The sequence below is a fragment of the Molothrus aeneus genome, chromosome 2 (genome assembly GCF_037042795.1).
Source record: "Molothrus aeneus isolate 106 chromosome 2, BPBGC_Maene_1.0, whole genome shotgun sequence".
Classification (NCBI taxonomy): domain Eukaryota; kingdom Metazoa; phylum Chordata; class Aves; order Passeriformes; family Icteridae; genus Molothrus; species Molothrus aeneus.
This window is the reverse complement of record NC_089647.1, coordinates 117,423,974-117,448,878: the sequence shown is the minus strand read 5'-3', so window position 1 is coordinate 117,448,878 and position 24,905 is coordinate 117,423,974. Positions and strand designations below refer to the sequence as shown.

The following is a 24,905-nucleotide window of genomic DNA, read 5'->3' as shown; positions in this document are numbered from 1 at the left end:
GTGGGGTGAGCTGTATCCAGCCTTGTCCTAGCAGTGTGCAACATCAGCCAGCCAGCCAGCAAAGGGATGTGGAGCCAGCCCAGGCCAGAACCTGGGGGTGCTGCCTGCCTTAGCTGCAGTTCCAGCCCTGCAGCCGAGCCTTTTCACAATCGCCAATCCATCTGTGACCAAGTCCCACTCACCCTCTTGGGGCTTTTGCCCGACAGGAGGTCCTGACTGTACTAGAAACAGTGTGGCCAGTAAGGCACGGAAGCGCCCTGTGCTGGCACTGCTGAGGCCACACCTCGAGGGCTGTGTCCCTCAGTTCAGGAAGGACATGGAGGGGCTGAAGCACGTCCAGGGCAAGGAATGGAGCTGGGAAGGGGCTGGAGAATTCCTGAGGGAGCTGGGCAGGGGCTGCAGAATCCCTGAGGGAGCTGGGCAGGGGCTGGGGCTGGAGCAAAGGAGGCTCAGGGGCCCTTGTGGCTCTGCACAAGTCCCTGCCAGGAGGGCACAGCCGGGGGGGTCGGGCTCTGCTCCCAGGGAACAGGGACAGGAGCAGAGGGAACGGCCTCAGGCTGGGCCAGGGCAGGCTCAGCGTGGACAGCAGCAGCAATTTGCCCATGGAAAGGGAGCTCAGGCCTTGGCAGGGGCTGCCCAGGGAGCTTTGCAGTGCCCAGCCCTGCAGGTGTCCCCTGCAGCCGGCACTCGGAGGGCACAGCCAGGGCTCTCGGAGCTCTCGGGCCCGCTCCGTTCCCGCTTCCCTCAGGAATTCCGGGGCCGTTCCCGCCTTTCCGGCCCCGCCGTGACACACCGGCCGCGTGACGTCACTTCCTGCCCCTGGCCCCGCCCCGGGTTAACCCGCGCCCCGCGCGCGCCGCGGCCTCTTTCCGGCCGCGCTCGCCAAGATGGCGGACACGCAGGTGGGTGCTGCTTGGGGCCCGCGGGACAGGCCGGGCACAGCCCCGGGACAGCCCCGCCCGGACCCTGGGAGGGTGATACCGGCCCTGCGGTGGTGGGGGGCGCGGAAGAGGCCGCCCGGATCGGGGAGGGGCGGCGTGCGGGAGAGACGCTCGGGGCCTTAAGGGCGTGGGGAAGGTGATGAGGGGAGGTGTGGGGGATCTGGGTGTGGAGACCCGTTCCCCGCGGGGGACCCGTTCCCCGGGGTTGGTGGAACGAAGGGGGGCCGGAATCCCGGAGCCGGCGAGGGGCGGGGGGTGTCTCGATGGGCCGGGGTTCGGGGAGGGGTCGGCGGGGGCGGCTCTCGGTGCCCCGGCGTGGCAGGGGAGCCCAGAGGATGCCTAGCTTCGGGGTCCCGGGGTAACGGAAACCCCCGTGCCCTGGGGCTGTACCCCTCGCGGGGAGGGGCCGTGTCTCGGGACACGGGGGCGATGGAGCAGAGTGTTCCGAGCCCGGAACTCAGGACGGGCCTCGGTGCCCCGGGGTGTGGGGGAGGGCAGAGGGTCCGGTGTCCCGGGGGTTAGGGGAAGGATCTGGGGGCTCGGGGGTTTTGTGAGGTCTCGGTGCCCCGGGGCGGGGCTCACTCTCGGTGCTGAGTTCTCCTTGCCGGCTCCCCCGGGCCTCGGCTCCCCCCGGTGCTGATCCCCCGCTGTCCCCGCCCACAGACGGAACGCGCCTACCAGAAGCAGCCGACGATCTTCCAGAACAAGAAGCGAGTGCTTCTGGGTGAGGGGGGCAAGGAGAAGTTGCCCCGCTACTACCGCAATGTGGGGCTGGGCTTCAAGACCCCCAAGGAGGTGAGGGCGCCTGGGCTGTGGGCTGTGGTGGCCCTGATGTGGATGTGGCATTTCGGGACGGGTCGGTGGTGGCCTTGGCAGTGCTGCTTGGACTCGAGGCCTCTGCTGGCTCTTCCCCACCTGTGTCTGAGTGCTCTCTGGGCTCTGATGGCACATGGGCTGTTTGTGCCCATCTGACACTCGCCTGTCTCTGCAGGCCATCGAGGGCACCTACATCGACAAAAAGTGTCCCTTCACGGGCAACGTCTCCATCCGGGGCCGCATACTCTCAGGTGAGCTGGAGCATCCCCAGAGGAGTGCCAGGGCAGGTCTGGGGCAGGTAACCGAGGTAACAACCCCCGAGGGCCCTGCAGCCTGCCAGTCCTGGAGCTGCAAATGATGGCAATCTCACGATGGTCTGCTGAGCCTGTGTGGGCATGACGACACTGCCACATGGCTGTACTGATGCAGCTGTCAGGACCAGGTGTGCTGGGGGCAGGTGGGGTGGGATGGGAGCTGATGGTGTGGGGTGGGATGGGGGCTGATGGTGTGGGGAGTGTTAGGAAGTGTGTCAGAAGGGTTTGGAGAGGAGCCGTGGCAGGGTTTGTAACAGAATCAGGGAGGCTGTGGGCTGGCACTGAGGGCCAATAAACAAGGAGAGGTTGCTGGGGTTGGTGCCTGTTGCTGCCAGCAATCCCTGGCAGTGCCCTTGCAGCCCCTCAGGTGTGTGTCCCCTGTGTGGCAGGTGTGGTGACCAAGATGAAGATGCAGCGCACCATCGTCATCCGCCGCGATTACCTGCACTACATCCGCAAGTACAACCGCTTCGAGAAGCGCCACAAGAACATGTCCGTGCACCTGTCCCCCTGCTTCAGGTGAGTGCTGGCCCTGGGCTGTCCCCACCTGGGCGGGACACAGCCTGTCCTCCCTGGAGCCTGCCCACAGGTTATGATGTTCAAACTCACGATGGTCTGCAGAGTGCCCCGGCTGAGGGGCTGCTGACAATGCCTCTGGCATCCACTGAACCAGGGGCAGGTTCCTGGCACTGGCTGTGCCAGGAGGAGGCTCTGAGGGCCAGGTGAGCCCCAGGAGCTCCCTGACCCCCCGGTGTCATTGCAGGGACGTGCAGATCGGAGACATCGTGACAGTGGGCGAGTGCCGCCCCCTCAGCAAGACCGTGCGCTTCAACGTGCTCAAGGTGACCAAGGCTGCGGGCACCAAGAAACAGTTCCAGAAGTTCTGACACCTGTGGGAGCAATAAATGTTGGGAAGGGAAGGTGGAACTACCTGTGTGTGAGCTGAATGAGTTGTGTGTGGTGCAGCCTGGGACCGGTGACGTGTGGGCTCAGGTGTGTGCTGCTGGGGCACAGGTCACAGCAGAAGGCTCAGGTGTGTGCTGCTGGGGCACAGGTCACAGCAGAAGGCTCAGGTGTGTGCTGCTGGGGCACAGGTCACGGCAGAAGGGGACACTGCAGCTGCTCTTGTCCCCTGCTGTGCCCCAGGTCAGCGTTGGTTTGTTCTGGGCTGTGTCTGCCTTCCCAGTGCTGCTGCAGCAGGTGCTGGGTGTGCGTTTGGTAATAATCCAGAATGTGAAGTCACCTGCTGGTGACAGGGACAGGTGTGGCCCTGAGGGTCCTTCTCAGCGGGAATGAGTGGTTCAGCACTGGTGGCAGCACCTGGGGCCAGCTCTGGCGGTGTCACCTTCACACTGAAGTGCCCAAGGCCAGGTTGGACAGGACCTGAAGCACCCTGGTCTCGTGGAAGGTGTTCCTGCCCGTGCAGGGGGGTGGAACTGGGTGAGCTTTAGAGGTCCCTCAGCCTAAACTGATTCCATGATCTCTGGCTGCCTCACCTGCCCCAGGTGAGCCCCATGCCTTTGGCTGTGGGCTGGAGCTGCAGCACCAGGGTGGGGCTGTAGCCACTCTTCCTGCTCAGACTCCTGAAGGAAAGCTCAGCGTTTGAGGTAAGTTCACACAATTCCAAGTAAATTCAGATTTTTGAGGCTTGGTGGCATCCATGCCTTCGTTCCTGGTCCTGGCAGAACCACGGGACTGTCCCGTGTTTGCACTGGAAATCAGGGAGCAGTGCAGGACAAGGGACCTGGTGTCCAGGGACAACAAGCAGGAGAGTTTCCAGTTGGCTGGAGGGGTCCTACTGGTGTCCAGTGCTGGGAGGTGCCAGGAGTGCCCTGGGGCTCACCCCCACTTTGGAGGGTCGTGGGACTGCCTGAGTTGGGAGGGACACACGGGGACCATTGGATCCCTGTGCCCTACCAGTCACCCTGGTCTCAGGAACATTCCCCACGTTCAGCCTCGGGTGATGTCACTGCCTGGGGCATGAAGCGCCTCCAGTCGGGATTAAAGGGGAGCATAGGGTAGGGGAGAAAAGAGGACACGGAACAGGGCATCCATCCCTGGGACCCTGCATGTGTGATCCCCCCAGCTCCTGAGTGGGGGCAGCTCAATCCCCCCAGCACAGAGACCCCAAGCTGCTGGTGCCACCAGCCCCGTGTGTCCCACAGCAGGCACTGCAGCACAAGGCGCTGGTGCCACCAGCCCCGTGTGTCCCACAGCAGGCACTGCAGCACAAGGCGCTGGTGCCACCAGCCCTGTGTGTCCCACAGCAGGCACTGCAGCACAAGGCGCTGGTGCCACCAGCCCCGTGTGTCCCACAGCAGGCACTGCAGCACAAGGTGCACGCCCAGCTGATTCCCGAGCCCGTGTGCTCGGGGCAGGCTGGAGCTGTGGGCAGCAGCAGCTCTGGTGCACCAGGTTTGCCTGAGCCTGCTGTCCTGGGGGCTCCCGGAAGGGTGGGTGGGTCCTGCTGCAGGGCCCCCCTCATGTGCAGCTGCAGTCTGTCAGCACCGGGGCTTTGGGAGCACTGGCCTTGTGAAAACCTCATTTGTGGTGATTCCTGTGGCAGGGCTGTGGCAGCTCTGCCCTCAGCTGCCCTGGGCTGACCCTTCCTGGGGCCAAATGCCACTGTGGGGTGGTGGGGATGCTGGGAATGAGTCCCAACTCCAGCCCAGGGACACCTTTACCTGAGTCTGAGCCAGGTGAGTGGGGCTGTGCAGCCTCGTGTCCCTGTCCCACCCTCATGGTCCCTGTCCCTCTCCTTCCATTCCCAGCACTCCTGTCCTGTGTCCCTGTCCCACCCTCATGGTCCCTGTCCCTCTCCTTCCATTCCCAGCACTCCTGTCCTGTGTCCCTGTCCCACCCTCATGGTCCCTGTCCCTCTCCTTCCATTCCCAGCACTCCTGTCCTGTGTCCCTGTCCCACCCTCATGGTCCTTGTCCCTCTCCCCCCGTTCCCAGCACTCCTGTCCTGTGTCCCTGTCCCACCCTCATGGTCCCTGTCCCTCTCCTGTTCCCAGCACTCCTGTCCCATGTCCCTGTCCCACCCTCATGGTCCCTGTCCCTCTCTCCCTGTTCCCAGCAGCCTGTCTGGGGCTGCCCTGGTGGTGCTGGGTCTCTGTGATATCTGTGTGCCAGTGTGTGCCACTTCCCAGAGCTGCGGTGCCCATTCCCGGGCAGAGCCAGGTCTGGTCCAGAGGAGCCCCAGGAGCCCTGCAGCGCTGAGGGTTTGTGGTGTTTGTCCCCACAGTTCCCCCAGGGCCAGGACAAAGCACAGCCTGCTTGCAGCCTACATCCCCCACACCTCACTGCCCAATTATTTTCTCCTTGGGAGATTATCCCAAGCCTTCATCCCAGAGTGATTAGTCCTCCTCCTTCACTCCCTTAAGCAGATTTACCTGGCTAATGCACCTCCCCTGTGAATTACCCCAACAGGCTGGTTTTTAACCCCAAACTGTGATTTTAGCGGGGTGTCTGAGCTGGGGGTGGGCTGTGTTCCCCCTGCTGGGAGCTGTGGGGTCCTGATGTCCCTGCTGCACCCCCAGAACTGGCACAGGGACAGCTCATGTTAAAAGCTTTCCCTCTTAATCCCTCTAATCCCTCCTAAACCCTCATGACATGCTCAGAGCTGCTGGATTTGGGTTTTTTAGGGAAGCAGCTCCCAGCAGTGGTGAGGGGAGTGATCTGTGTCCCCCTGGGACCCCCATTTCCCCACTCCTGGGTTTTACCTTCTCACAAATGATCACAGAAACTTCAGAGTCAGAGCTGAGGGACCAATCCCTTCCTGTGGCAGGAGTGGGGCACTTTGTCCTTTGCTGCTTTGCTCCAGAGCAGGAACTGCTGCCTTTGGGGCTGTGGGGATGGGAGGATGCTCTGGCACAGGGCCAGCCAGCCTGGCAGCCTGGCACAATCCATGTCCCTGGAGAGCCAGCCTGGCACAGCAGAGCCAGCCTGGCTGATCCATGGCCCCAGAGAGCTCCAGCCTGGCACAGCAGAGCCAGCCTGGCTGATCCATGGCCCCAGAGAGCTCCAGCCTGGCACAGCAGAGCCAGCCTGGCTGATCCATGGCCCCAGAGAGCTCCAGCCTGGCACAGCAGAGCCAGCCTGGCTGATCCATGGCCCCAGAGAGCTCCAGCCTGGCACAGCAGAGCCAGCCTGGCTGATCCATGGCCCCAGAGAGCTCCAGCCTGGCACAGCAGAGCCAGCCTGGCTGATCCATGGTCCCAGAGAGCTCCAGCCTGGCACAGCAGAGCCAGCCTGGCTGATCCATGGTCCCAGAGAGCTCCAGCCTGGCACAGCAGAGCCAGCCTGGCTGATCCATGGCCCAGGAGCTGGTGGCTGTTCGTTTGCCCTGGCCATGGCCCTGCCTGCCTGGAGTAAAGCCCCCATTCCATCACCTGAGGGTTCACATTGTCAGCCTCATCTTCGCCCAGCTCTCTGCTGGCTGGCACATTTGGGAATGAATTCCCCTGCCAGGCAGCTCAGTTACTCTGATTGCTTTTGCTCCAGCTGCCAAGGGGCTCCTGGTACTCTCCCTGCCTCAAAGTGGGAATTTTCCACCCTTGGGCTGACCATGGCACCTCTGTTTTCAGTCCAAAGTTCCCAAATGCAGGGACATTTGTGGATCTAAGGGGCTCCAGATTCCAAGGTGGAGCTCCCCAATTCCGATTTGCCCAAGTTGGGAGGGACCTTAAAATCCATCCCATCCCACCCCTGCCATGGCAGGGACACCTCCCACTGTCCCAGGTGCTCCAGCCCCAGTGTCCAGCCTGGCCTTGGGCACTGCCAGGGATGCAGGGGCAGCCCCAGCTGCAGGGTCCCATGGACACCCATGTGGTGTTTTCGGGGTCCCCCGTGGCAGGAAGGAAATGATGAATCTGACTCCATGTTCTTAGAAGGCTAATGTATTGTGATATGATATGATATGATATGATATGATATTATGCTAAAGAATAGAGAAAGGATACAGACAGAAGGCTAAAAGATACTAAAGAAAACCCTGTGACTCTCTCCAGAGTCCGACACAGCTTGGCCAAAATTGGCCAATGAATAAAAACAATTCACATGTTGGATAAACAATCTCCAACCACATTCCAAAGCAGCAAAACACAGGAGAAGCAAATGAGATAATAGTTTTCCTTTTTATCCGAGGCTTCTCAGCTTCCCAGGAGGGAAATCCTGAGCAAAGAGGATTTTTCAGAAAATCTGATGGTGACAGAGCTGGTGCCCAGCCCAGCTCCAGGCCCTCAATCCCCGGCCTGTGGCAATGGCAATGTGCTGGGCTCCTCCTGGAGCTGCAAATCCCTGTTCCCACCTGGGCTGTGACTGTCCCACCCTGTCCCACACCACGCCATGGCCCATGGCCAGCCAGGCTCCCTCACTCCCTATTTCCCCAGAATTTCTCCAGAATCTCCCCAGAATCTCCCCAGGCTGTTTGTCCTGTTCCCTCTCCAGCCCAGTGGGATGTTCCAGCTCCAGGAGTGCTGGGAGCAGTGCCAGGGTCCGTGTGGGATCAGAGACAGAGTGATGGATCCTGAGAGGGGCATCAGCCTTTGGGACCTGAAAGGGGCAGGGAGGGGGCCTGGGACCCCCAGGGACACCCAAGGACCCCCAGGGACAGAGCAGGGGTGGCACTGGGGACAGGAGACACCAGATCTAAACCCGTGAAGGGGAGCTGCTGCCAATTGTGGAGAGAGTTGGCAGATGGACAGATGTGCTGAGGAGATGGCAAATGCCCTGCGGAGATGGTCAGTGCCCTGAAGGGATGGTCATTGTCCTGGAGAGATGGCCAGTACCCTGAGGGGATGGCCATTGCCCTGAGGAGATCAGTGGCTTTGCCAGAGACACACTGCCACGAGTGGCAGCTGTGGTGTCCCCAGCTGGGCACTGTGACCAGCAGGGGCTGGAGGTGCTGCCAGGGCTGCTGTGCCCCTGCAAGGAGCAGGGCAGGAGAGGAGCTGCCCCCATCCAAAAGGGGGGTGTGCTTGGTCAGTTCCCTCACCAGAGGGAACAGGTAAAACCAGGGGGCCCCTGTGGGCTCCATTGGGCTTCTCAGGGCGTGCCAGCCCTGCCCGGGAGCCTGAGCACAGCTGGGTGTCCCTGTGCCCCCTGCCCTGGGCCAGCTGCAGCTCCCTGGGCTGTTTGGTGTCCCTGTGCCCCCTGCCCTGGGCCAGCTGCAGCTCCCTGGGCTGTTTGGTGTCCCTGTGCCCCCTGCCCTGGGCCAGCTGCAGCTCCCTGGGCTGTTTGGTGTCCCTGTGCCCCCTGCCCTGGGCCAGCTGCAGCTCCCTGGGCTGTTTGGTGTCCCTGTGCCCCCTGCCCTGGCTCAGCTCCTCTCGGGATTTCTGCTGGTCATGGTGACTCTGAGATATGTACAGATCTCTTTTTCCCAGCCCAGCAGTCAAAGAAGGAGTCAGGATTTTTCTGCTCTTGTTCTCAAGGTTATTTATTATTTCTTATTTCTGTTATTCTTTCTCCGACCCACCACGGTCTGTCTGGCAGGTCGGGTTGCGGCACACTGACCACCTTGGGGTGGTGTTGGCTTTTTATACTAAAAACTATGTGTACTTTATTTACAATAACTTCCCAATACCTATCACCTATGTTAGACAGTCTGCCTCTACTCTAAACCAACCCAAAAGTGCCAACATCACCCAGAAGATGGAGGCCAAGAAGAAGAAGGAGAAAGGCTGGACATGCCCAGATTCCTCCATCTTGCCTCCTGAACCCCCATTCTAAAAACCCAAAAATTCTACTTTTTCACCCTGTGATAAACTAACTATCATTCTACTTAAAGTCTCATGACTTGTAAATCCTCATATAAGGTCAGTAATGGTTTCCATGGGTTAAAATCCAAGGCACAGGTGTTTGTGGCTCTGTGCCAAGGTCTCTGAGCCCCCTGGCAGGGGCTGGATCCACCCAGGGCAGCCAGAGCAATGTCCTGGGTTCCAGCAACGTCCTGGGCTCTTCCCTGCCTGGGGGTCTCTGTCCCAGTCTGAGCCACACTCCCGGGGCACCCCCAGCCCCCGGGGGTGTCTGTGATGGGGCAGAGCAGGCCTGGCCCCGCTCTGACCCCACTGCCCGGCTGCAGAGCCCGTGCCGGGCAGGAGCTCCCTCCCAGCTGCTGCCCAGCCCACGGCCAGGAGCTCCCTGGTGCTGGAATTGCTGCTTTTGTGGCTGCCCAGAGCCAGGACAGCTGTCGTGCAGCATCACTCAGGAGGGTAATTACACCTCATCATCGTAATTATGTGTAATTCCACGCCATTCCGTGCAATTCTTTGCCGTTTTGGTGACAGTATGTGCTGGGGTGGGTTCAGCCTGTGCTGAGTCAGCCTTTCCCCAGCCAGGGACTCTCCCATGGGAATTCCTGACCTTGCTGTGGCCTGGAGACCTCCACATCCCGCTCACCTTGCTGCCACCACACACCCGCCCCCTTTTCTGTGTGTGACCCTTGGGACAGGGTCCCTGGTGGCCCTGGCAGGGCTGGGGGAGCAGCTGGGCTCTGCTCCCAGAGGGGGTGAAAAACACCAATCAATTGTTTTAAAATTTCAAAAGTTTAATAGTAATAAAATGGTTATAAAAACAGTCATAAAAATTAGAGTAATAATAATTTGGACAATTTGGATTAGGACAATATGAGACAATAAGAACAAAGAGTTACAGACATCCAGGTGCCTTTTCTGGGCAGCATAAGCCCGAAAAAGGCCCCACGTTAACAGAGGATTAACCCTTAAAAGCAACAGCCTGTTGCATATTCCTACACCTCACACATGATGCATAAATTCCATTCAAACTCAGGATTCTGGCTGGGCAGTGTCAGCTGCTTCCTCTGAACCCTGACGGTGTCATCATGGCTGAGTGAGGCAGGAAGAAGTTCATTTCTCCTGATAATGGAGCAATGAATTCTCTTTCTCTGAAAGATTCAGGTGTCCTGTGGCTGCTATCTGGTGTGAGTCCTTTCTTTAAAAAAGTATCTTACATAGCAGAATTTCTATTTTAACATTTTGTTATAACCTGTGAAAAATGGGTATTTTATGATTGGCTTTTGCAAATATTAATATGAATATTATATGTGTTGTGTTAGAAAGTAATGCTGTGTTAATTCTCTTAAGTACTGTGTTAAATATAGTTTTAGGTTATGAAAATTGTTAAAATAGAAACTCTGCTATGTAAGATAGTTTTTTAAAGAAAGGACTCGCAGTGGGATAGCAGCCACAGGACACCTGAATCTTTCAGAGAAGAAGAATTTATGGCCCTCTTATCAGAAGAACGGAACTTCTTCCCACCTCGAAGGCGCTGTTAGGATTTGGAGGAAGCAGCTGACACTGCCCAGCCAGAATCCTGTGTTTGAATGGAATTTATGCATCATGGATGAGGTGTAGGAATATGCAACAGGCTGTTGCTTTTAAGGGTTAATCCTCTGTTAATGTGGGTCCTTTTTTGGGCTTATGCTGCCCAGAAAAGGTACCCAGACTGTCTGTAACTCTTTGTCTTTATTGTCTCATATTGTCCTAATTCAATTTGTCCAAATTATTATTACTCTAATTGTATTACTATTTTTATAACCAGTTTATTACTATTAAACTTTTAAAAATTTTAAAAACAAGTGATTGGCGTTTTTCACATAACCTAAAACTATATTTAACACGCTACTTAAGAAAATTAACACAGCATAACTTTCTAACATAACACATCTAATATTCATTGTAATATTTGTGAAAAGCCAGCCATAAAATACGCATTTTTCACAGAGGGGGGGACCAAAGGCTGGCCTTGGTGATCTCGAAGGTCTTTTCCTCCCTCAGAGCTCCTGGGGCTCCAGGTGTGGGGCAGCAGCAGCGGCTCAGGTGCATCTCTGCCCCCCCGTGCAGCCGCTCTGGGCTCTGTGCTGCTCCCGCAGCGCTGCTGCCCTGTGGGCAGTGGGAAAAGTGCATTTGATAACGGCTCCACGCAGATATTTACTCTGTGTATTTTGTTGTATCGATTCGTAGTGCTGTATTAACATTTTAATAGTATGGTAAATGTAGTTTTGTCGTTAAAATGTGACTTTTGTAGCTAAAATAGGAACTATGTATGTGGGATTTTTTTTTAGAGAAAGGAATGAGGTACTCACACCAGATAGCAGCCACAGGACACCTGAATCTTTCAGAGAAAGAGAATTCATTGCTCCATTATCAGGAGAAATGAACTTCTTCCTGCCTCACTCAGCCATGATGACACCGTCAGGGTTCAGAGGAAGCAGCTGACACTGCCCAGCCAGAATCCTGAGTTTGAATGGAATTTATGCATCATGGATGAGGTGTAGGAATATGCAACAGGCTGTTGCTGTTAAGGGTTAATCCTCTGTAAACGTGGGGCCTTTTCCGGGCTTATGCTGCCCAGAAAAGGTACCCAGACTGTCTGTAACTCTTTGTTTCTATTGTCTCATATTGTCCTAATGCAAATTGTCCAAATTATTATTACTCTAATTATATTGCTATTTTAGAACCATTTTATTATCATTAAACTCTTTAAAATTTTAAAAAGAAGTGATTGGTGTTTTTCACAGGCAGAGAGGGCAGTTAATTGAAACAATTAATTAGCTAGATAATTAATTGCCTGCTGCTTCTGCATGAGGCACTTAATTGTCTATTTATTTATTTATTTAGCTATTGGGTTGTTTAGTTATTTATTTACTTATTCCATAAATTCATTAATTAATTACCAATGACTTTAATTATTTAGTTATTCTGGAAATTCATTATTTAATTACTTAGTTATGTGATTATTTAGTTTTTCAGTAAAATCATTATTTCACCAGCAGCCACAGCCCAATCTCTGTCACCCCAGCAATGCAGGAGCCGCCACAGAAATCATCAGGGAAATTCCTGCGGGTTTGTGGAGTTTGAGCCGCAAGCACCCCTTTGTGCCACCTGCCCTCAGCCTCCTCCTCCCTCCGGGCTGGAAATGCCCTGGGGCTCGCTCAGCCAGTTCTGCTCCTGGAACGATGGGAATTGGGGGATTTGGGGTGCCAAATTGGGATGGGAAGTGGGGGATTTTGGGGTGTGAATTTTGGAGCTGGGAATGCCCTGGGGCTCAGCCAGCTCTGCTCCTGGAACGATGGGAAGTGGGGGATTTTGGGTTGTGAAATTGGGGTGGGATATGGGGGATTTTGGGGTGTGAAATTGGGATGGGAAGTGAGGGATTTGGGTTGTGAAATTGGGGTGGGATATGGGGGATTTTGGGTTGTGAAATTGGGATGGGAAGTGGGGGATTTGGGTTGTGAAATTGGGGTGGGATATGGGGGATTTTGGGTTGTGAAATTGGGATGGGAAGTGGGGGATTTAGGTTGTGAAATTGGGGTGGGAAGTGGGGGATTTTGGGTGTGAAATTGGGCTGGGAAGTTGGGGATTTTGGGGTGTGACAGTGGGATGGGAAGTGGCTGGCTCCTGGTGCACTTTACTGAGGTGTGTGATGGTACCTTATTTCCTTTAACTGCCCTTTTAACCCCTTTTACAATATAACAACCAAACTAACAGCACATGCTTAACAATTATCAACTATTTTACAACGGTTTCTAATCTATTTTTAACAACCGGGTCCAGCCTTCAGCTGACAGACCCTGTGCAGCTCCTGCCCTGCCGGGACACAGATAAAAAACCTCCCAAGGCACTGGGTCCAGCCTTCAGCTGAGGCTCCCTGCAGCTCCTGCCCTGCCCGAGGCTCTGGCTCTGCCCAGGAGGAGCAGCCCCAGAGGGAGCCCAGCTCACCCCCGAGGGCTCACAGCATCATCCAAACCTGTGCTGGGGTTCACAGGGGTCCCAGGACAAGGGGAGAGATGAGAATCTTGACTCCATCTTTCAGAAGGCTGATTTATTATTTTATGATATATATTATATTAAAAGAAAATGTTATACTAAAAGAATAGAAGAAAGGATTTCATCAGAAGGCTAGCAAGGAATAGAAAGGAATGATAATAAAATCTTGTGACTGACCAGAGTCTGAGCCAGCTGACTGTGATTGGTCATTAATTAGAAACAACCACACGAGCCCAATCCCAGATGCACCTGTTGCATTCCACAGCAGCAGATAACCATTGGGTACATTTCATTCCCAAGGCCTCTCAGCTTCTCAGGAGAAAAGATCCTAAGGAAAGGATTTTCCATAAAATGTGTCTGTGACACAAACCCTCCCTGCAGCTGAAGCAAGGGGAATCCAGTCCAAACGCTGCATTTTGAGATGCATGAGGCAGCAGAGAGAGACAACACCAATATTTGTAATTGTGAGGTTCCTGTTGAACATTTCCAGAGCAGCTGCAGGAGGGATGGTGTCGGAGCCTTCCCTGCAGCCAGAATCCTCCTGCAGCAGCAGAAGCTCCTGGTCCTTGCTGCCCGAGGAGCTGCGTCTCTGGGGAGGAGGGAGATGTGTCCCGGGGTGAAGGAGGGATGGGGAAGGAGGGCTTGGAACTGAGATCACTGTCGCTGGGTGGGGCAGGACACGGCTCAATATTGACTTTCCTGACAGTACTTTTTGCACTTGATGGTCTTGGAGGTCACAAAATGATGGAATCATGGAATCCCAGACTGGTTTGGGTTGGGAGGGACCTCAGAGCCCACCCAGTGGCACCCCTGCCATGGCAGGGACACCTCCCACTGTCCCCAGTGCCCAGCCTGGCCTTGGGCACTGCCAGGGATGCAGGGGCAGCCCCAGCTGCTCTGGGCACCCTGTGCCAGGGCCTGCCCACCCTGCCAGGGAACAATTCCCTCCCAATAATGATTTTGTGGATTGTTGATTTGATCAACGATCTTCACGATAATTGTGATCAGTATGGTCGATCAGTGCCCATGGGCTGGGGTTAGGGTTAATGATTTTGTGGATTAATAATGATTTCGTGGATTAATAATGATTTCGTGGATTGTTGATTTGATCAATGATCCTCCTGATAATTAAAATTGATAATTGATAATTATAATCAGGGTGGTTGATCAGTGCCCATGGGCTGGGGTTAGGGTTAATGATTTTGTGGATTAATAATGATTTTGTGGATTAATAATGATTTCGTGGATTGTTGATTTGATCAATGATCCTCATTGATAATTGATAATTATAATCAGGGTGGTCGATCAGTGCCCATGGGCTGGGGCGGGTGGCAGAGGGGACCCGGCAGCCCGAGGGGATGCTCAGGGAGGTTCCAGCGGTGGAGAGAGACAATTGTCCCCTGCTGCGGGTAAACTCTCAGACATCCAGGGTGCCCTGGATCCCAGGCGTGCCCATCTCCTGCTCTCCCCAGCCCGGCCCGGGGCCCGGTGCCCCAGGAGAGAGGAAAATCACTCGCAGTGCAAATGCTGGGAGGGCAGGAAATGCCTCCCCGGGAGTGTTAACTGCTGTTAATGGTTAATGCGCCGGCGATTTAAACCTGCCCGGCGCAGGGACTGATGCTCGTCCTGAGGTGTGCAGAGGAAGGATCGGTGCCCCAGCCCTGGGGCGCTCCCCCAGCCGGAGCTGGCCCTCGGTGAGTCCTTCCCTGCCGACCCCCGGGCTTTGGGGCAGCGATTCTGCTGGAGAGGCTGGAGGGAGCACAGCGGTGTGCGAGAGGAATAGATTTCCATATTCCTGGGAAGCGGAGGTGGAAAGCCTTGCTGAGCTGCTCTGTAGCCCACGCACACTCCGGTGCTGGAGGCTGGGGATGCGCCCAGGCTGATTGAATCCCCTGCTCTGGACCCACGCTGGCTCCGTCCACCCGGGTGACATGGGTCTGCAGGTGGGAGAGGCGACTGTGCAAATATTTGCCATGAGCTGAAGGTCTTTCCCGGCCTGAGCCGTGTTTTCTGTGGGCTTTTGGTTCAGGGAGCTGAGAGTCCTTAATGGAAGCGCTTAGAAATGCAAACACGTCTGGCTCGGGTACCTGCTGCTTGCAAGGAAAGTAAATCAGGCTGCAAGCAGGGAAGGTTTATCTTTGGCCCGAATCCAACTGGTTTTCCTCCATCCCAGCCCTGGCCTGGAGCTCTTCTGATGTATGATGGAGTTGACACAGGGGTAAGATGGGGGAAGCCCATGGACCCAGCAGCGCTGCGGTGGGAACTCCCCAAAGCCCTCCTGCGGAGGATTTGCAGCTTGGCTGGTTTGCATTATTGAGATCTCCAGAGATGCCCTCAGGCCATCAGTGCTTGCAGGTGGGGACGGTGCTCCCAGCTCCGGCTGCCCAGCGCTTCAGGGGCCGGGAAAACGGCGCTCAGAGCCTGGAAGGGCTCCAGGGCCAGCATCAGTGCAGAGCTCTGCCCTCGGGGTGTCTCCCTGGGGTGTTTCTGCTCTGCTCTGGGCCAGAATTTCTTTGTCCAGGGATCACTCTGTGCAGTCCACCATGTCTTTGCCCCTCTTAATGAAGGAGCGGAAAAGGAATGAAGCAAAAGGCAGGAAAAGAAAGGGCTCCCTCTGCTCCAGAGCCAGGCTGGGAGAGCTGGAGCTGTTCAGGCTGGAGAAGGTGACCCTGGAGCCCCTTCCAGTGCCTCATTTTATTCCTGTGTTCAGGGTTTTACAAGGAACTTTGGTCTGAGCAGGGTGAGAAAGTGTGTCATTCCACATCCCTGGAGGAACCTGGAGTCCCATCACAGACACAGCTCTGTGTGTGCTCACAGATGGAGCCACTGGCTGGGACAAGGCTGAGGGTGACTTTTATGACTGTTTCTATGACTTTTACAAGGGTTTTGTGGCAGTGGATAAAGCAGAGCTGGAAAAAGGCCTGACCTGTTTAGCAGTGGGAGGGCACAGATGTTTTTCTTCCAGCCACACTTGGTGGGACTGGCAGTGTGATGGTGTTTGCAGGTGTCCCAGGATGAGGGAAGAGATGAGGATCTGACTCCATGTTTCAGAAGGCTGATTTATTATTTTAATATATATATTATATTAAAACTATACTAAAAGAGTAGAAGAAAGGATTTCATCAGAAGGCTGGCTAAGAATAGAAAAGGAAGAATGATAACAAAGGCTTGTGGCTCAGCCAGAGGATCTGAGCCAGCTGGACTGTGATTGGCCATTAATTAGAAACAACCACATGAGCCCAATCCCAGATGCACCTGTTGCATTCCACAGCAGCAGATAACCATTGTTTGCATTTTGTTCCTGAGGCCTCTCAGCTTCTCAGGAGGAAAAATCCTAAGGAAAGGATTTTTCAGAAAATATCACGGCTACATGGCAGGACAAACAGGGTCCTTTGTCCAGAACACAGCGAGGGAGGGCAGCCCTTGGGGCGGAAGGCAGGAGCCTTGTCACGTGTGTCCTGCTTTGCAGCATCTCTCAGGTGTCATGGGCAAGGCCAGGCTCACAGGGCTGGTTTGTCCCTTCTGCTTCCTGCTTAGAGCCGGGTCAGGCCGGGGCTGAGCCCGGGAGCGCCATGTACGAGCTCAACGAGAGCAGCTTCGACCCCATCACCTTTGTGCTGACGGGCATCCCGGGCATGGAGGAGTCCCACATCTGGATCTCCGTGCCCTTCTGCCTGATGTACCTCACCGCCGTGCTCAGCAACCTGCTGCTCCTCTTCCTCATCGCCACGGACCGCAGCCTGCACGAGCCCATGTACCTGTTCCTGGCCATGCTGGCCCTCTCGGACCTGCTGCTGTCCACCACCACCGTGCCCAAAATGCTGGCCATCTTCTGGTTCGGCGCCAGGGAGATCTCCTTCGATGCCTGCATCACGCAGATGTTCTTCACCCACTTCAGCTTCATCGTGGAGTCCTCGGTGCTGCTGGCCATGGCCTTCGACCGCTACGTGGCCGTGTGCGCCCCGCTGCGCTATGGGGCCCTGCTGACGCCCTCGGCCATTGCCAAGGTGGCGGCGGCTGCTGTGGCCCGCGGGCTGTGCATCATGTGCCCGCCCATCTTCCTGCTGAAGCGCCTGCCCTACTGCGGGCACAACGTCATGCCCCACACCTACTGCGAGCACATGGGCATCGCCCGCCTGGCCTGCGCCGACATCCGCGCCAACGTCTGGTACGGGCTGACCACGGCGCTGCTCTCCTCGGGCCTGGACGTGGTGCTCATCGCCGCCTCCTACGCGCTCATCCTCCGCGCCGTGTTCCGCCTGCCCACCCGCGAGGCACGGCTCAAAACCCTCAGCACCTGCGGCTCCCACCTCTGTGTCATCCTCATGTTCTACGTGCCCGCCTTCTTCTCCTTCCTGACCCACCGCTTCGGCCGCCACATCCCTGGGCAGGTGCACATCCTGCTGGCCAACCTCTACGTGGTGGTGCCGCCCATGCTCAACCCCATCGTCTACGGGGTGAGGACGCGGCAGATCCGCGAGCGCGTCACCCGCCTGCTCTGCCCCGCGGGGACGGGCTGTGCCTGCCCCGCCTGGGGGGACAACTGCTGAGCAGGGACATGGAGGGGGATAGAACATAAGTGAATAAAGGTGGTACAGAAAGTAATCTTACCCCCTAAAGAGTTGCAGCTGAGCCAATTATTAAGGACTAGGAGCAGGCCTGATGTTAACAGGCCACACCTGTGGCCAATCAGAAGAAGAGTGTTATAAAAGAGTGGATTGGTTGGTTGAGGGAACTGGAGTCAGTTGGCTGCTGCGAGGACAAGGAAGAGTCAGTGCCTAGAGGAGATGCCTACAAGAAACATCAAGGAGGTATGAAACTCTGGCAATGTGGAACCCTTGCAATGTAATGACAGTAGAACCCTTGTGCTAGATATGACAAAAATGGTGACGCCAATGTGATTCGGGAAAAAGGATGTGAATGCTAAACTATATGACCCCGTGGATTCGGGGAAAAGGACTTGAATACTAAACTATTGGTAAAATGTATCAATTGCAGCCATTGGTGTTTGTTAAATATGAGTATAAAAGATTTTGAAGATAAGTACTTTGTAAACTGAGAAAAGCTGCAAATCTGAACTGACACTCAGAAATATATATATATTCGTACTATAATATGTTGTTTGAACATTTGTATAAGTCTTAGTTCTAAATGAACTACATGAATGTGTCATAATGTTAATTTATTTGAACATGTCCTTCTAGAAATGCTGCAACTCTGTAATTAAAAAAAAGGGGGGAAATGTAGGGGGATAGAACATAAGTAAATAAAGGTAGTATAGAAAATAATCTTACCCCTTAAAGAGTTGTAGCTGAGCCAATCATTAAGGACTAGGAGCAGGCCTGATGTTAACAGGCCACACCTGTGGCCAATCAGAAGAAGAGTGTTATAAAAGAGTGGATTGGTTGGTTGAGGGAACTGGAGCCAGTTGGCTGCTGTGAGGATGAGGAAGAGTCAGTGCCTGGAGGAGCTGCCTACAAGAAACATCAAGGAGGTACGAAACTCTGGCAATGTGGAACCCTTGCAGTGTAATGACAATGGAACTCTTGCGCTAGATATGACAGCAGGGATGGATGGGGCATGGCTCTGGGACATGGGACAGCTCTGGGATGTGGGATGGGGTCTGGAGAGCAGCACCCAGGCTGCAGCTCTGCTGGGCCTGGAGGAGCCCGTCTGCCCAAGGGCTTCCAGGGAAGCGGAAGGTGGTGGGGGTTCTGGGAACGTGGGCTGGGCTCATCAGCACCTCCACTGCTGCTGGTTTCTCCTGGAGCTGCTTCCCCTGGATTTCCTTCACTGGCAGAGACTGGGCAGGATCAGCTGAGAAACGTCCAGGCACTCAGACCTGCTGACTCGCTGTCACCTGCTGCAGCTGGTTACGTTTGCTGTCCTACAGCTTCATTTCTGCCTGTTCCTTCCCCTTTCCAACAGAGACCACACCATGGACACCTTGTTGGTCGTCAGACTGAAGCATGGCACACCAAGCATGGCTGGATGGGCTCCACAGTGCTCACCATGGCACAGAGGGGGTTTGTCCTCCTGCCCTCACTGCTGAAGTGCCCTGAGAGCTTGGGAAAGGCTTTATTTTCCCGTGTTTGAGAGAAACATTTCCCTCAAACCATCACCCCCAAATGCAATTCAAGCCTTCAGAGTGGTGTGTAAAGGGACAGAGGTTTCCTACACCCAGCACATCCCACAGGGATGTGTCACTATAGGACATGAAATAACATGACATGGACACACAGTTTTTGATGGTAAAAAGAGAACTTTTAATTTTTGACTCTTAACATTTATAGATTTCTAAAAGTGACAGTGGATTGACGGGTGACAGTGCCACCTCTCCAGTGACACTGGACAAACAACAGTCCACTAATTTTCTCTTCTTCCATAAAAGAATGCAAACCAGCAAGTTATTTACATAAAATGCGTGAGAAATTTGTTACAAAAATGTAAACATCAGAAGGCTTAGAAAAACTTAAAAAATGGGGGTGACAGGGATGCTTTCTGTCTTGGCAGCACAGCTCTGCCTCATCCAGGCAGTGACCAGAGAGTTTGGGCTGTGGTGCTCAGGGAGCCCCTTCTGGAGGCCCCACAGCTCTCACAGCAATGCAGGAGAGGGATGGTCTGACCCTGTGTCACCTGTGAGACCCCATGAAGGGTCTGGTGTGTTCCTGGTGTTACTCCTGAGATAGAGCAGATCAGCCACTTCTGCAGAACCTCCGCTTGCCCTGGCTGGGGGCAGCCAGCACTTGCAGTCCCGGAGCCCGCTGGGCTGCAGAGCCCTGTGGGACCTGCCCAGGTGGAGAAGGCTCTGCTGCACACCTGGAGCTGCCTCGTTTGGAGGGGTGGTGGCCTGGGAATGGCTCTGCCAGGACCTGGGCTCTGTGAAATGCTGTGCCCTGCATCAGGGCCCTGCTGTGGGGCCATCCTGGCTGGGGCTGATCACACCCCGTGTCCTGGGGCAGGGCAGGAGCCCGGGGCACACCAGGTGTGTTCACACCTGAGTGGCACAGGGGCTGAGATCAACCCAGCAAACTCTGCTCCAGCCACACCAGTGATGCTGCCACGGCCTCAAAAGAAAAGGGCAAGAGATGGATTCATGGTTTCAGATCAGAACCCCCCAAAAGTTTTTCACTTCTGCATCACGTTTTTTCTTTTCTTTGTTTTATTTCCCTCTGATTTGATCAAAGGTGGCACCCTGTGATGGGCACAGGGGAAATGAAAGTCTGTTCATTAAAGGCTGTTTGTCTAGCAGCAGAGATAACGGAGCTGGTACAAAAGCTGCTGCTGTCGCTGGGCTTTTAATGTCCCCAAACCTTCGTGTTTGCCTTGGCTTTCTTAGCAAAAAGGGAAAAAAAAGAGTGTTTGCACAGAGCTGCCATGTGATTTTTGATAGGAGATGGAGCTGTGAGAAGGGAAATCTGTCAGGAGAGCACGTTGCTGTGGGCAGCTCCGAGAACAACCGAGCTGCCCCCTGGATTTGTCAATAAATGGGGCTGGGAGCAGCCTGGGACAGTGGAAGGTGGCCCTGCCATGGCAGAGATGGGATTTAAGGTCCTTTCCAGCCCAAACTGCTCTGTGCCCCCATGGCTCTGTGGATCTGTCTGCTCCTGGGATTTCCCAGGATGGTGTTACACCATGGAGGAGGCAGATTTGAACGTGAGCCCCTGCTCGGCTCCTTGGCTGGAGGTGGGGCCAGGTCAGGAGAAACTGCCCAGGGAAATGTCCCCAAGTCAATGAATCACCAGCTGGGCCATTCCTGGCCAGGGGCCCGTGCCTAATGGGGCATTAGCCAGCCAAGCAGGGAGATTTATATTCCAAGGTGGTTAAAATGTCAGCTTAATAACTCACACAGGGTGGGAAACCACAGCTCCTTGATATTTTTTTTTTCCAAATCTGGAGACGCCCATTGTGGTTTTAGCTCAGTTCATGGCTTTTGTGAGTGTGTTTGGATTACAGGCATCTTTGCCTGGGAGGGAGGAAGGCTCCCTGCCATGGCACAGAGTTAGAACAAGATGAGCTTTAGGGTCCCTCCCCACCCCAACCATTCCACCATTCCATTTTTCTATCATTTCATAGAATTCCATTATTCTATCATTTCAAAGGGTGTTTTTCCCACATGAAAGAAGTAAATGGAATCTCAGGAATCTGTGGGCAATAAGTGGAAGTCACTGTGAAACCCTCGTGTGCCCTCAGTGAATGTTTCTGTGCCGGAGAAGGAGCTGAGCCTGCACTGGAGCAGAGATGGAGCCCTGGGCTGTGAGTCAGGCTGGGGACAGGGACAGGGCTGGGCAGGGATGGCAGGGACAGGGACAGAGCTGGGGAGGGATGGCAGGGACAGGGACAGAGCTGGGGAGGGATGGCAGTGCTGCAGGGACAGGGACAGGGCTGGGGAGGGATGGCAGTGCTGCAGCGACAGAGCTGGGGAGGGATGGCAGGGACAGGGACAGGGCTGGGGAGGGATGGCAGGGACAGGGCTGGGGAGGGATGGCAGTGCTGCAGGGACAGGGCTGGGGAGGGATGGCAGGGACAGGGCTGGGGTGGGATGGCAGTGCTGCAGGGACAGGGCTGGGGAGGGATGGCAGTGCTGCAGGGACAGGGACACAGCTCAGGGTGTGCCAGGCTCAGGGGCCCTTTCCCTCTCAGCTTTGTTTCTGTTCACAAACATGGTGCTGGGTACCTGTCCCTCATTTAGAGCAGAATTCTCAGGTCTGAGCTCTGCTCTCTTGGCACTGCCTGGCAAAGGGCAGGACAGAGGCTCCCGGAGGGATGGATGGGCAGGGGAGGGTCCCCCTCGGTGCCAGGGAGCACCTGGGGGCGTGGAGCCCACCTGGATGGGTGGGGAGCCCGCTGGGAGCTCCTGGATCCCTGGAAGTGCTCCAGGCCAGGCTGGATGGGGCTTGGAGCAGCCTGGTCCAGTGGAAGGGGGAGAACCAGGATGATTCCATCATTCTGTGAAATGTTAATTTAATAAAATCCTATGGGAATAAATCACGGACTCCATTTTCTTCATGGTGGAAAAAGCCTCTTCTTTATTCATGTAACTCGTTTTTGTATCATTTTTACAGACCTCCTGTGTGACCCCAATTGGTCAGGAGCTTCCCTGCCAATTAACTTTTTTGGTTAATAACAAGTTGTTATTCTGTATTGATTGGTCACTCAAGCCCTGTGAGTACCTGCAGGGACAGTTCTTTATAAAAGATAGTTTTCATTTTTCCATCTAACGGTGCAAAACCAGTTTGTACAAGTGCTGGTTGTTTTTCAGGCAGGAGTAGATTGTTCTGCTAACGAGCTGCTCACACCAGGGCAGCTTTCACGTGGGAACTCGCAAAGGGCTGGCTTTGACAAGGCCAGCCTGGAGAGCAGCCTTGATTTCATGAAGCCTTTCTTGATGGTTTTCCAGCCTTACTACAACAAAATCCCACTCCACAGAAGGCAGATAATGAACAGCATCACCTCCTTGCTGAAATGAGATGGTGACTCAGCCTTCGGGGCAAGTGTTGGGTGCGTGGTTTGATCTCATGGACTGGAGATTCCTGCTGGTCCCAGAGGTCCCTGACAGCTCCCTGAAGGGTGCTGGCACTCAGGGAGCTGCTGACTGCAATTCCCTGCCGAGGGCCTCTGCAGGGTTCTGGGGGGTCCAATTCCAGTGGTCCAAAAAATCAGAAATGGGGACAAAATCACCTGAGAGGTTTTTAGCAGGGATGTCTGCTGACCTCCAAAAAGTTCAAACAGTTCTGGGTCCTAAAGCACTTCCAGGCAGGGGCAGAGCTCTCACCGTGTCCCTGCCAGCCCAGGCTGGCACAGGCACAGCCCTGGGAGCCTCTCTGTGCCCCAGGGGCAGGACATGAATTGTGCCGAGGTGGCTCTGGCCCAGGAGCACCAGTGATGGGGTGGTGACTCTCGGGGCTTCTGCTGCTCAGAGCCACCCTGAGATGTGTTAGAAAGTCTCTTTTTCCTAGCCTGGCAGTCAAATAAGGAGTCAGGATTCCTCTGTTCTCGTTCTCAAGGTTGTTTATTTTCTGTTATTTATCACATTGTTTCTCTGACCTGCTGAGGTCTGTCTGGCAGGTCGGTTTGTGGCACACTGACTGCCCTTGGAGTGGTGTTGGCTTTTTATACTGAGATCTACATGTGCTTTATTTACAATAACATTCCAATACCCATCCCCTGTGTTAGACAGTGCACCTCTACTCTAAACCAATCCCAAAGTGCCACCATCACAGCTGAAGATGGAGGCCAAGAAGAAGAAGGAGAAAGGCTGGACATGCCCAGATTCCTCCATCTTGCCCCCTGAACCCCCATTCCAAAAACCCCAAAATTCTACATTTTCACCCTGTGATAAATTCACTATCATTCTACTTAGACTTTCGTGGCCTGCAGATCCTCATATAAGGTTGGTAATTTTTTCCAAGGGCTCAATCAAAGCACGGGGCTCTTGGGCTCTGTGCCAGGGTCTCTGAGCCCCCTGGCAGGGTCTGGATCCACCCAGGGCAGCCAGAGCAATGTGCTGGGCTCTGACAGGCGAGGGCAGCCTGAGGCTCTGCAGGGCTGTGCAGTGCAGGTAACGAGTGCAGCTGCAGGAAATGCCCAGGGACAGACCTGGCCAGGTCCCTGTGCCCCTCCCCAGAGGCTCAGGGTGAGCACAGCCCCCTCCCCACCCACCCTGTGCACCCCTGGGCTGCGACAAACAGGGCAGGGGCAGGGCTGGGTGACAGAGCAAGGCTGGGACCTGGCACTGCTGGTTCAGCCTTTTCGGGATTTAACTTCAACTCCTGGCACATCCAGAGTGAATCTTCTGGAGCGTGTCCAGGGCAGGGAATGGGGCTGGGCAGGGGCTGGGGAATCCCTGAGGGAGCTGGGCAGGGGCTGGAGAATCCCTGAGGGAGCTGGGCAGGGGCTGCAGAATCCCTGAGGGAGCTGGGCAGGGGCTGCAGAATCCCTGAGGGAGCTGGGCAGGGGCTGGGGCTGGAGCAAAGGAGGCTCAGGGGCCCTTGTGGCTCTGCACAAGTCCCTGCCAGGAGGGCACAGCCGGGGGGGTCGGGCTCTGCTCCCAGGGAACAGGGACAGGACAGGAGGAATCAGCCTCAAACTGTACCAGGGCAGGCTCAGCTTGGATATTGTGACAATTCCTTCCCAGACTGGGCTGTGCAGCCCTGGCACAGCTGCCCAGGGAGCTTTGGAGTGCCCATCCCTGGAGGGATTTCACAGCCCTGTGGATGTGACACCTGGGGACATGGTCAGTGGTGGCCCTGGCAGTGCAGGGAATGGCTGGACTCTGGTCTCAGAGGGCTTTTCCAGCCTCAGTGACTGATTCTGAGCTTTGCTCCAGCTCGGCAGCTGCAGGCAGGAGATGCTCTGATCTCCAAGGCTCCAGCAGCAGAAATTCCAGCTCCCAGCCAGGATGAAGGAGCCAGGACAGTGGAGGGGCACCCTGATAAAGCAAACTGTCCCATATTTACTATTCCCAGTTAAAAGGTGACCCAGAAGTCAAGGTGTCTGTGCCAGGAGCAGTGCTGGCCTTGAGCCACCTCCTCACTCAGCTGCTCTTGGGGCCATTTCCTTACACCCTCCTGGCACAGGCTGCCCAAAGAGCTCTGGGATCCCCACCCTGGCAGTGCCCAGGGCCAGGCTGGGTGGGTTCTGAGCAGCCTGGCACAGGGAAGGTGTCCCCGCCACAGCAGGGCTGCAATGAGATGGGATTTAAGGCCCCCCCCAGCCCAAACCTTGTGTGATTCAGTGATTCTGTGATTCCCCAGCTCCTGCAGGTGAGGAATGGTGAGCTGTGCTGCCTGGGGACACATGTCAGCACCCAGCCAGGCAGGATCCCTGTCCTGTGCTCCACCTGGGGATACCTGGGCTGGAGAGGGCTCCCCATGCTGGTCTGTGTTGGGTGCTGGGTCCTGCTCTCACTGCAGGGAGGTGTCGGAACTCAGTGCATCCCTCCGGGTGTCCAGAGTTACCAAGGACCCGGCTGGGGGGCTCAGAGACCCTGGCACCCAGCCCAGAGCACCTGTGGGTTTGATGGTGACCCCTGGAGCGAGTTAC

At 55.4% G+C, this 24,905-nt stretch overlaps 2 protein-coding genes and 2 non-coding genes across 4 annotated transcripts; all 4 read left to right on the top strand.

The window, feature by feature from the left end:
- Window positions 1–800: 800 nt before the first annotated feature.
- RPS11 (ribosomal protein S11) lies at window positions 801–2,998 on the top strand. The gene is made up of 5 exons (XM_066571741.1): window positions 801–902; window positions 1,605–1,736; window positions 1,933–2,008; window positions 2,461–2,590; window positions 2,835–2,998. The coding sequence occupies exons 1-5, from the start codon at window positions 888–890 to the stop codon at window positions 2,956–2,958; spliced, it is 477 nt and encodes a 158-aa protein (XP_066427838.1). The 5' UTR covers window positions 801–887; the 3' UTR covers window positions 2,959–2,998.
- LOC136553826 (small nucleolar RNA SNORD35) lies at window positions 2,107–2,190 on the top strand. The gene has a single exon (XR_010783227.1). It is a non-coding gene; the product is annotated as a small nucleolar RNA SNORD35 (small nucleolar RNA).
- Window positions 2,659–2,748, top strand: LOC136553827 (small nucleolar RNA SNORD35). Its single transcript, XR_010783228.1, has one exon. It is a non-coding gene; the product is annotated as a small nucleolar RNA SNORD35 (small nucleolar RNA).
- A 13,434-nt stretch (window positions 2,999–16,432) lies between the features above and the next one.
- LOC136571428 (olfactory receptor 52B2-like) lies at window positions 16,433–17,410 on the top strand. Its single transcript, XM_066571805.1, has one exon. It carries the CDS (start codon window positions 16,433–16,435, stop codon window positions 17,408–17,410), a length of 978 nt encoding a protein of 325 aa, XP_066427902.1.
- Window positions 17,411–24,905: the final 7,495 nt, after the last annotated feature.